The sequence below is a fragment of the Lepidochelys olivacea genome (genome assembly GCF_965140295.1).
Source record: "Lepidochelys olivacea isolate rLepOli2 genome assembly, chromosome: 1".
NCBI lineage: Eukaryota > Metazoa > Chordata > Testudines > Cheloniidae > Lepidochelys > Lepidochelys olivacea.
The window spans coordinates 238,112,951-238,125,495 of record NC_140411.1 but is presented as its reverse complement, the minus strand read 5'-3'; the positions used below and the strand labels follow the sequence as shown (position 1 = coordinate 238,125,495).

At 38.9% G+C, this 12,545-nt stretch overlaps 1 protein-coding gene across 1 annotated transcript in view; it reads left to right on the top strand.

The window, feature by feature from the left end:
* PIK3C2G (phosphatidylinositol-4-phosphate 3-kinase catalytic subunit type 2 gamma) overlaps window positions 1–12,545 on the top strand; it is a gene marked incomplete at its 5' end in the record, with an annotated part of 290,505 nt that overhangs the window by 227,256 nt on the left and 50,704 nt on the right. The window contains 3 exons of the mRNA XM_084630371.1: window positions 122–243; window positions 2,246–2,354; window positions 11,296–11,371. Of these exons, the coding sequence (XP_084486497.1) occupies window positions 122–243; window positions 2,246–2,354; window positions 11,296–11,371 (307 nt within the window). The remainder of the gene's footprint in view (window positions 1–121; window positions 244–2,245; window positions 2,355–11,295; window positions 11,372–12,545) is intronic.

The following is a 12,545-nucleotide window of genomic DNA, read 5'->3' as shown; positions in this document are numbered from 1 at the left end:
TTCAGGCACGTGTAGCTACATTACAGAAAAGTTTTTCTTTGTTGAAATTTCCTTGTAGTCCTGCATGTGCCTTTTTGGCATCAGCCTCTCTCTAATCATTTCTGTTTTTTCCCCAATGCAGCTATATTTAGTCCAGGTGGTGCAAACCTGCCAGGTGGTCACCTTTGTGGAAAAATCATTTGAACAATTTTCAAAACTTCACAGCCATCTACAGAAGCAATTTCCATCACACGCCCTCCCGGAGTAAGACAGCACATTAGTCCTCATTATTCTGCCATTAAATGGTTCTCGCTACGTAAGCAAAAATGTGAAGAATATGTGGTGGTTATATTTGCTAGCAACACAAATTCAGCCTATAAGGCCCTCGAATCTTTCACGTCTGTCATAGGATCTAGGGGAAACTGATCATAGTCTGTTGTGGCAGCCTAACTTTGCTATATTCTAGTTGTCCACAGCCACCTGTGAGGTATACTTTTTTCACTCATTATTTTCAAGGCAGATTTATTTCTGGGAGTGGGATGATTTAACAACAAACGACTGAGCCTTTCTTTCTGGAGGATGCGTGTGCATGTGGGAGGAGAAGAGGGGTTAGGGCCTGTTCCTTTTTTTTTTCTTAAGTGAAAGGCAGAACTGTCATTGACTTCATTGGGGGCATGATTGGGCCTTAAATCAGGTTTAATTTACTTAAGTCATTCAGTTTTTCACTAGATGAGAATGTCATTTGCCTGCATAGACTTTCACAACCAGCTGGTCTGCAGAGCTAGCCAGTGTTCCTCTGTACAGCTGCAAACTACAACTCAATGTGTTGTAATCTAGCTGGCCTTTTAAAAGCTAGTGGCAGCTTTTCACTGAGCTCTGGAATTGGGCACAGCCTGTTCAAAGTAAGGATCTGACCAGCAGGCTCTCAAAAAGTCTGTTCAAGTGTCATTTCACTGTGTTGAACGGCTGGCTGGCTCTCTACTCATCTGAAGCTTTCAAGTGTCTCCTGAGAGGATAAACAGGGTTATACCAGAAAAAGGAGAATGTAAATGAGTCACTGTTAAATGCCTGGAGTGGTGATGAGAAACTTAATACAATCAAATTGAAACGTCCACTGTTGTAAATCATGTAGATGAGAGGATGCAAAGTATAATATTCGTTTAACAATCTCATTTTAATATTAGTAATCCATATCTCAAAACCTTCACATGCAATTTAGCTCAGGTAGCTCTTCTGAGACGCACAATACATTCCCTCATTTTGAGAGAGAAATAGTCCTTCCAGTTCAAGGTTAATGTAATCCAATAAGGTGCACTGTTAGAAAGCTAACCTTCTGGCTGATCGAGCCATGCTTTGGAATTTACTGCTTTTATAGCTTTTATAACACACTTAAGTGAAAAAATATTTAAAACATTAGGTATCTTCAACAGCTGTAAAATTTGAAGTTGGCACAGGACCCATGATGTAGAAAAATACTAGAGAAATATTTTTTTAATTATTAAACCAAAGTAAAATTAATGTTGTTAAAATCCAATCAAAGAGCATTATTATCTATTATTATTGTGTTTCCATATATGACTTGCTTTGTGGTAGCACCTTCAGGCCACAGTAGGGATCAGGGATCCATTGTGATAGGCCCTGTACAAACACCCAATACAAGATACAACCTTTTCTGAAGAGCTTACAATCTAAATAGACAGAAGAAATGGGGGTTGGAGGCAAGGGAGGAAGCAAAGCTGTACTGATGAGAGGCTGCAAGATTTCGTTAATACTTTTTTGTCATTCATTATTATTAGAAATAGTAGAATTTTATTACAGTTGGCCTAGAGCCAAAAGCTGACATCAGTGCTAGGTACTATACAAGCACAAAGACCGTCTTTTCCCTGAAGCACTTAGCGCCAGACTTTTAAAGGAATATAAGCATCTAAAGATGCAGATAGGTGCTTATTAGGTGCCCTAAATACCTTTAAAAATCTGGCCTTTACAATGCAATAGACAGACAAAGGGTGGGATGGGAAGGGAGACACAAAGCTGAAGCATCTTGCCTAAGGTCACGCAAGAAGTTATTAACAGAACAAGGAATAGAACCTCTGTCTCAGGAGTCAACCTCTAGTGCCCTATCCTCTAGACCACAGTCCCTCTTCTTAAATAAAAATAATAATTAAGACAAAATCTTAAAGATGTCCTGCTATTCTTATGTACCATAGAGTAAATAATATCATATTTTTTCAGGAGAAATAAAATGTCTACATGTTCTCTGTTTCAGGTTTCCCCACTGGTGGCATTTACCTTTTACAGATCTTGAACACAAAAGAATGAAAGACTTAAATCTCTATGTGAAGCAGTTATTGAATGGATTCAACAACCTATCTAATGTACGTGATCGTTTTCCATATAATAGCTTATATTGTTTTTAGCAGCTTTCTGCCAAACAGATCCCAAAGCTTTCTACAGCCCATATAAAATGACAACTCCAGACACTGCTGTGCCCACTTCTGAGGTGGAACAATTATAGCATTTAACAGGACTAATCACCCACAGGCAACAAAGAGATTGGAAAAATAATTTATTAGAGCTGGCTGGGAATTTTTTGACAGGATATGTTTTCCATCAAAAATGGTGATTCAGGGAAACCAAATCTTTTTAGATTGGTTTCAACAATTGCCTAATTTCAGAATTATTTTTCAGGGAAAAAAAGTTTTGAAATTGTGAAAACATCCAGTTTCAACATTTTCTAAACAAAAGGTTCTGTTTTTTGGTTCAAAATGACTTTTCATTTAGAATTTTAAGTTAAGTAATAGTAAACAAAAAAAAAGAATTTTAAAAGGTCAAAATCAAAACAGAATGTTTCAAAACTATCAAAATGAAACACTGAAATTACCTACCTGAAATATTTTTCTGATTTTAGGGTCACAACATTTTTGAGATTTTTGACTTTTCATCTGATTTGGGATGGACATTTTTTTAAATCTTGAAAATTTTTGCTGGACAGGAAAACTCACCCAGCACAATAATTTATGAAGCTGTGACCACACCGTAGAAATGTAAGAGGAAAGGGAAATTATCCAGGTGAAATAACAATCAGAGCTTGTTTTCTTTTTAATAATAATGCATAATCCTGGATTGAAGATCAGCAGTCAATAGGAAATGTCAGTAGATTTCCAAAGATAGCGAACATCCACATGATAAAGCAACACTCAGGCTTGGAGAGGAGACTTCAGACTCCAGGCCAGTTCAGTCCTTGGCCTCTCTACTGAGATTGCCAGTAAAAATTCAGAGTTTTTGCGTTAGCTTTTATGTGCTATATAGACCCTGCCCTACAGTGAAGTGGGACTAAGACCACCAGTTTTTCACATAAGCTCTTTTTGATCATTAGTGATCTTAGGCTGTTTCAGGCTAGTGACTTAGAAGTGAAAGGCTCTGTGTCTTAATTGTGCCCTAGGCCTGCCTTCAATAGACTGGCTTTCATTTGGGCCAGGCACTACAATGCAGAAACTATAACCTGGTCTACACTAGGGAAATTAAACTGATAGAAGCCCCTTGAATATTTGCAGAGACGACCTGTACCTGCCAATAGTGGCGGGAGGGGGATAGGAGGGAAGGGAGGGAGGGAAAGGGCAGAGGGAGGGCAGAAGCTTCAGCGGATGTTAGTGAGCATGCTTAGTACAAGCCAAGCAGCTGCATGCCCTCCCCCGCAAACACATCACCTCTGAATATTTGTAAAATCCTTTGTGTCTGCACACAAAAAAACCCCTAGAAATGGTCTAATGGCCAGTTAGAACACATTACCACTCATCTTGTTTAATAATTCATCTAATCCTCCCATTACCATCCCACAGAGCACTAGTGGCCTTGAGTCTGCTCCCAGACTGCTGGGAGCTGAGTGGGAATTGCGGGGTAGGTAACCAGAGGACTCTGTAAATTAAACTGTTTAGAACAGTGCTCTTGTGGATAGAGGGCAAAACTTAAACCACTCCAACATGGGTAGTGTGGATGTACAATACAACCAGTTCATTTACCAGTGGCTCAGTTGATACAGAGTTCAGTTCCAGTGCAGACAAGAACTGTGAGCCAAGGAGATGAGAGTTTAGGGACAACTATTAAAATGATGACAGAGAAACTAATCTTTTACAGTAGAATATGTGCTGTAGTTAATGGTGTACAAGATCAGTGGACCATATTAATGGAAGGAATAATAGGTGGATAGTTTTCATCTGTAAAATGTTACCGTATGCTGTACATTGTCTTCCTACCCATTATGTATCTAACTAGTAATTCTAGGGATCATCTTAATATAGTCAATGGCGTTCCAAAATCACTGAATTGTGATGTTTTACTTTAATGTTGCTCTCCTGCCAGGGGATGTTAGATATTCTGAACATACTGATATATTTAGATCAAGGAGACTGGTTCAGTGGGTCATTTTCTTTATATTAATGGCTGAGAGATCCTTGTTTTTTAAATAGTATCAACTTTCCCTTTCCCCATAGTGGATGTTTGGTTAAGTTCCAAGCGGAAAGTATTCGTTAGGAGATTTTCTTGATAAAAAAATTATTGTATTTACTTGCTTCTGTCTGTCTTCTCATCTCAGACAACTTTCTAGTCAAATCTGTCCTTTTTCTCATGCGACTAGAAAGCATAGCCTAAGCCATATCTAATGATAGTTCTCTGTTCAAGAGTTACTTGTATTTTTACTATGCATTAGTAAAAATGGGTAGTAATAAATAATTAAGGAGTTTGTGAAGAATAAATGTTTGGTGTGTCTTGAAAGTGCAGATGCCTATAGCATGAAACTCTTTGTCTTTTACATCTATTAACCTGATAATTTTTGTCCTGCTGAATTGTGTTTTAGCCAAGTTGAGGCCTAGGGTGTGGGCTCAGGCTGTGGAAACCCAAAAAGTGGAAGAGATTTTAATTATAAATTCCTCTGTCTATCATTTCTAAACTGATTATCCTGATTTCATAGACATAAATTGTCACTTTGTGCAACTATGAAAACTCTTGCTCTGCTTTTGCAGGAGGTACTGCAAACTCAGACTTATCGTTATGTAGCTAAAAATTCTAGAATTAAAGAGAATTGGACTACACTCCGATTTCTCACTGACTCATGTGAGTGTGCATACTCTTCAGACCAAATTAAGTGCTTATTACTGAAACAGTGTTATGTTTAAGACTGGCCTTTTCTGTTAAATGATTTAACATAGCGGGGGAAGGGACTATCTACCTTATTGTTTATATTGTAATTCTGATGGAGTCAAATCCTTATTTAAAACATTTAAAATACCAATACAATGTATTTTAAAGAATAGAAAATTTGAATTATCCACACATACCAATGTCCATACTGTGACAGGGTCTATAAACCCCTTCTTTTGAAGGGGTTAAGGAGCAGTTGTTGGCCCAGGTGACTACACCCCCGCCCCCTACACCTGCAGAGCCTGATCCGACTGGAAGATCAGTTTAAAAGGGAGCCAGACAGTTCAGATGGGAGGGCGAACATACCTACCCTGAGAGCTCCTGAGCATGGGTGCAGGAAAACAAGAATTCAGTTTCTTGTAAAAATGTTGAGGTTTCAGCATTTAGTTTATTCTGCATCAGGACAAAACCAAGACCTTTCAAAATTTTTGAGAAATACCCTCCCTGGTGGGCTAACCAAGTTCAAGTCCCTGCCCTGAATTCAGCAGAACTGGGACCTGCACCTCAATCTCCAATATCCCAGGTGACTGCTCTACCCACAATGTTATGGTTTATTTCCAAGTAGGTTTCTCTCTCTCTCTCTCTCTCTCGCTTCCTCTGGTTTTGACCTGAGAAATATTCCCAATGAAAGTTCCATCAAAACTGATATGTTTTCACAGAAAGTTGTCTGAGTGAATTTTCTTTTGTAAAACATTGCAGTTAATATCCATCTGGCTACAAACAGGAATTAAAACAGCAAATTTCTAGTATGCATGCATCTTTATTTTGATATTAAGTAGAGTAGCTTAAGTCAATGATTAAGGACAAATGTCAGCACGTTTTTTTAGTTTAATTTTATTTCCATGAAATCAATTGTATTACATGTGTGGTAGAAAAATATTGTAATTTTGCACCGATTATATCATGGTTGGTTGATTAGTTGCATATACTGGGGCAATAATCATGGATAAACATGAGAACATGTTCAGAAATATTTGGACTCTTGCAGTTTTGCCTCATTAAATAATAGCAGCCAAGTGGTGTCTTATTGTGGGAGAACAATCCAGAAACTAGTTGAAACATCAAGACACAATAAATTGGAGGTTTGAAACATGGGAACAACAAAATTACACATTATCTCAGTGTAAATCAAATCTGTGACATTCACAGACAGACTTTTTTTTTTTATGCCCACTGCTAACTCTAGCTGAGTGATAGGCTAAATAGAAATTGCAGGTCCATAACAACCCAAAAGCCATAATATATAAAATAAATTAGGGCTATCACAGTTGCTCATCATTTTAATGCCATGCTCTAGGAGACTGTCCACTCCCTAAGGAGTCAAAACCAAATTAAGGCACTATTAATTGAGTCAGCTCTTGGGTCCTGTGTCAAGCAGCAACATGTCAGTTGTTGACTAAGGTGATTTTTTTTCTGCGTAGTTTGAAGGGGAAGTTGCAGCTGGCCTTGGCGTACAAAAAGCTTAACTTCAATCATGGAACTGAATATTAAGTAATGTTAATTTTTCAGCCCTCAATATTTTCTATAAATAGGAAACTAGCAATCTATGTACCTGAATGTGTGTGAGGGGTTGCTGTTTAGAATTCATCAACTTACTCAGGTGGGCATGGATTATTTTCTCATCTCTTTTTGTTTAAAAAATGTGTGGTGTTTGTTTTGGTTTCAATATATTGGATTTACAGTGTGCTCATGCAGCTCACAAATTTTAGATGTCAGTTCCTATTCTACCAAAATGCATGTGCTTAATTAAACGTACCTGAATTGTCCCACTGAGTTCATACATAAAGGTTTTTGGTTTGTTTTGGGGCGCGCGTGGGTTGGGTTTTTGAAAATTTCAGAGAAAGCTCAATTAGCAAAACTACACTACATTAACTGTGGGGAAGGTGAAGTTTATTGTTTTTTTTCCTGTGTGCAGTTGTTTTTACTTATCCACAAGATACTTCTAAAAACATTGGGCCAAATTCAGTATTAGTGTAAGCACATAAAAGTCCATGGATGTTATTGAAATTTTACTGCTAACATCAGATGTGATTCTAGCACATTGAAACATACAGGGCCTGATTTTTACCTATACTGAAGTCTTTTTATACCACTATGACAATGTAAAGAAGCTTTAAAGTGGGTGTAAATTGAAATAGCTGTAAATTACATAAGTACACACTTTAAGACCTTAGTATAAATGAGAATCAGGCGATAATTTTGCACCTTTTGCTAGTCTAACTAATGCTTTGCAAAAAAGTAATTAAGGTTGAAAAGGGGCATATCTGTATTTTAAATTTTTTTCACATCTTTCTTTTATTTGAGCAAAGAAATCCCTCATAAATATGGTGGAATGTTGTATAACCTGCAGGGCCAAATTCTCTCCTCATGTACATAGTGGTGTAAATCCAAAATAACCCAGTGATGTCACTGGAGCTACTCTGGATTTACACCAATGCAAGTGAAATCAGAAAATGGCTCCAGTGTTCATTTCATGGCGTCGCTCTAATGTGATAGAAATAATGAGGGTCTGAAGTGTGTGGCTCCCTTGAATTTTCACTTTTCATGTATACACTGCAATCAAGCAGAGCCAAAATGCACAGGGCTTGAAGTCTCCTATCTTCCCCTATCACTTCCTGAAGATGTCATAGATGCAGCAGGGTCAGCTTTTTCTGATTTATTTCTTTCCTGCTGCTTCTCTGGCCTGTTGAACTATAACAGAAGCATGGGATAGGCAGACAGCTGAAAAAAACAGATCAGGTTGATTCTTTTTCTACTGGAATTATTGCTGTCTAGAAATCTGACTATGATTAATTTATTTGCCCAAGTATTAAGATAATTTTTACTTAGGCTCCTGTAGAGATACCTGGCCAAAGTCTAGTGTGTTACACTAATGTAAGTTCAGAATATACATACCAAAGTCAGTAGATTTAAGAGTTCTATATTTGTACCAGCGTACCTGAGAGCAGAAATTTGGTCCTTTCAATTTTAACAGCTGAGCATATTGATGAATTCTGAACAGAGAGACACCCACAGCTCAGGTACGTAGATTCCCCTAATGGAATATTTGACTTTTTGATTCAACCAGGTGAACATCAACCATTAAACTTTACAGATTATATTTTTATTAGATAAAAATAAGACCAATGATGGGAGATTTGCCTAAAATTCCTAATACAGGCATTGCTTTAAGGAACTTAAACTAAAATTACTGACCTGGGGAGAACATTTCTCTCTGTGAAAGAGTAGTTGAATGTTCATGGTCAATTCACTCCTTGGCTTATGCTGAAATTGACAACACAGGGGTCAGTTACTGCCTCTCATGGTGATGTGTCTTTGTAACATGGATACCTATTCACTTGGAAATGTACTGAGGCCACCAAAACTATTTGACCAATACCAAACACTTCTGATCACTAGCATTTAATCCTTAATGGAATGTAGGCACTCAGCCATTTACAAAACATACAATTTGTGTTCATTTAACACGTGCTGTCTCAGGCTCTAATACATCAGTCTGTCTATGTTCAGCAAAGCACTTAAGCACATGCTTAAGTCCCATTGGCATTGACTGCAATTGGACTTAAGCACAAGCCTAAAGTTAAACATGTATTTGTCTCTTGCTGAATAGGGGTGAACCTAAGCATGCGTTTAAATTATTTGCTGAAGTGGCTTCTAAACGAGCATGTCCTGTACTATGCAGACGTACTCCCGATACTTAAGATCCCAGCCTCCACACAATTTGCCGAGCAGTTGCTGTCTCTCAAGCAGTTATGGATGCCTATTACAACAAACACTTTGAAGATCTTTTCCTTGGCCTTGGCAGTGTTTTCACATGCCCTCTGTGGGCTGGCCAATCTGCCCGTTGGTCCTGGGCTGTCTGAGGCAGTTTTTTTTTTTCCTTTTCACTTGCCAACACTAACCTTTCTTGTCTCCCTATGTGTGTTGTTACCATGCTGGGTACGTCATTGTTCTCAATCTCTCTCTCTCTCTCTCTCTCTCTCTCTCTCTCTCTCACACACACACACACACACACAGAGCAAAATTCATGCCTTGAAATCAATAGTGAGGCACCAGGGATGAATGGTGTCCATTATGTGTATGCCTGTCATGAGATTTTGCACCATTTGCCATGTGCTCTTCAATGATGCTGTAGGTACTGATGAAAATGAGAACTTGCACTTATGGTAACCTGAAATAACCCTCTGCTCTTCCCACTCAGTAATCTCCCTGTGTCACCAATATAAACCTACCTATCTAGTGTTGAAAGAGCAAGCAAGAGGAAGTAGAAAGACAGGATGCTCAGTGAAGAATTTTTATTTCCCTTTCAAATGTGTTAAAATATTCTTCCTTCTGCCTCCTCATACCTGTCCTCTCGAGTTTATGAAGGTAGCATGACTACTTACATTTATCTGCTTTCTTTTCATACTATTAAATAAGGGCTGAGCTGCCAAAAATATACTCCTTCAAATGCTGAGTCTCCCTACACTTGCCTGTAGAGACTTATGCTGAAAAAGCAAATAAGGGTCCCACAAGGAATAAGCCTATTGTTTAATAAATGTTCAAGATGACACTACTACCTGAAGCAGTATATGTGTTCACATATGAGATATCCCCAGAAGATTAAAGTTACCTTGTATTTGTCAGCTCTCGGCGTTATCTGGAGTACTGGCACTTTCTTGCTAATCACTTCTTCTCCTATTTGAATCAAGGAAAAGTGACATTTTTAGAAGCATTTTGGAGGTTTTATTTTTCAAACAAAAAAATAAAAAGCAAAAACAAATGTCAAAATAAATCCAAATTGTTAAATCATATCTGAATGCTGAGCATATGTTTCTTTTTCTTTTGCTAATCCCAGATGTTAATTGCTCTAGGAGCTACATTTATCATTAAGCTCCTCTTTTTCGTTTTTTGTCTCTTGCTGCATTTTGTCAAACTGAAGCAGGACATGCTGTTGATAAGAGACATCTTATTTCTCTTAGCCCTGTAAAACGCTGATGACATTTGAATGCTGGAATCTGAAAAGGCTCTTGTGCAGCATCCAGTTCATTATAGTGTCAATCCCGGTAACACTGATATAAATGTGGCTAGTCTAACCACATTAAAGCATGGACAATCTGACATGCTGCTTTATGAAAAAGCTAATAAAATGCAATTACTGTCCAGCTTTGATTCAGAACTCTTATAACTGTTCATTTTGAAATTCACATTTTTAGTGCACTGCACAATATTTGAGACCAGGGGATTTGGTTTATTACTTTACTGCTCTAAAGCTGAATTCAACTACCTTTTACATCTGTTTACTAGAGCACTGTGGGTCAGTTAACACAAATAAAATCTCTAATCTAGCACAAGAGGTGAGGCCTCTTTAAACAATGTGGTGAAAAATGATCCTCTTCTTCCTATTTGCATGTCTGAGCTCTGTCAGAAAGTTAACTCTTTATTAGCCTTGTTAGAATGGAAGGGTACAGAGAGCCAACAGAAGACGTTTGCACCACTTAAGTTATGTGGCACTGCAGGCCGTACACTGGTCCAGTGAATGGGGTGAATTTCACCCTGCATGCAGGGGACCAATGCAAGACCTTCTGCACCACTTCCTCTCCACAGAAGGGCTGCACAGGGGGTGGGGTTGAAATATTTTGCAGCATATTTACCAACTAGAAACACTAATCTGAGACCACGTTTTGGCCTTGCTGTCGTGTGGCATGCTGACCGGAAGAAGCAAAGACATAGTGTCCCTGAGTCATCCAGCTAGTACAGAGCAGGATGGCTCATGGGGCCAAGGTACAACTCCCTCAGGTGTGCTTCTTTCCTGCTTCCCCAAAAAGGGGCAGGATGCACCCTTGTTAGTGCCTGCTGTCAAACCCAGTTTTTGCACAGATGGTCGGGGCTGTGATTACACCCCACTCGGGTGTGCATCTGGATTCATAGAGCAACATCCAAGGGAGTACTAGGGCCCTATCCTGCCATGCGGCCCTGCAATGGGAGGGAAGAGGCTCCCCTTTCCTGCTTATTCCTCTAGTGCATGTGCAAGAGACAAACCAGTCCGTTGCCCTTTGGGACCAGTGTTGGAAAATGGAGCACATCCCCTACCCATTCATAGCATGTAATATTTCTGTTGTTTTTTTTATTTGATTTCAGAATGAGCACGTCCTCAGCTTTTTCCTCGATGGGTCCAAAACCGACTGGCCGGAAGAATCTGCACTTGTTAGCCTAGGCATGTACATTATTAATTTTGATCACTTTAAGAGGGAATAGGTCTTGGTAACATTAAATGCTGCAATGCAGAGGTGGGTGTAACCGAACCCACTGGTAAACGTGTTGTTTGTTTGTTAATGTGAGTATAATAACCAGTAAGTAATTCAGTTCACTTTTTATTTCCTGACTCGTAGAGGTTAATACAAATATTTTTTGAATACAATCTGCAGCCCCAATTGGCTTTGACATCCCTTCCCCTACTAGTTGTATTATTTCTAGCTATACTTACGTCATAATTAAAGCAAATATATATTTATACTTGAAACAAACTAGGCCAGGAACCCTTTTTTTCTTAAAACCCCTCTTCAAATAACAATCTTAAGAAGGAGGATTTGAGGTATGACAAAGTATCATGCATGTGTTGAGACAGGGAAAGAATAATGTATGCTAGCAATGACCTGTCAATGAGAGTATTTCACAATGAGTGGGGCATGTACATAACAGAATATGTGGTTAATCTTGCCTAAGTATGCATTACTTATAGAAATAGCACTACTATATACTGCTCCTCAGTAATTAATAATACTCTGCACATTGTTTCCTTAACATGTCTAAATTCCTAACCATCTCCCTCTTCTGTCCTGAAGCCCCACCAATGAGCTATCTTGTTGGCTTTGTTGTTACCGAATGCTGACTCTTGCATATTAGCTCATCTTCTGCAGTCAACTTTGGGGGTGGGGGAAATAAAACCTAATGCCGAAGGCCACGGTTCTACTCTGATTGCACCAAAACAGTTCAGCCATTTGCTGTATATTCCAAGCGATAAGAAAGCTCCAGGATACCCAGCTATCCACATTTCATAACTGAGTGGCTGTTAACAATGCCACATCCCTTCCATGTCCAATGTGCTTGTTCCTCTTCTTTATAGACTGCGCCCCTGCTCCTTGGCTATACCACTCTAGTGACACAAAGCAATTCTAATTCTGGTTTAACCAACCACTGGAGGATTCCCCTTGTGTAGAGAGATCCTCTGTTGGTGTAGAATTGCTATAGTGGCTCCTACGGCCCCTCTCCCTGCAGCACAAGAGCCATGGCCAAGACATCTCTGTACCCCATCAATTCCCTTAGGGCCATTGGAAACTGCTTATGGTTGCTCTGATGATACCCAGATGGCCCAGGATTGGGAAGATGCA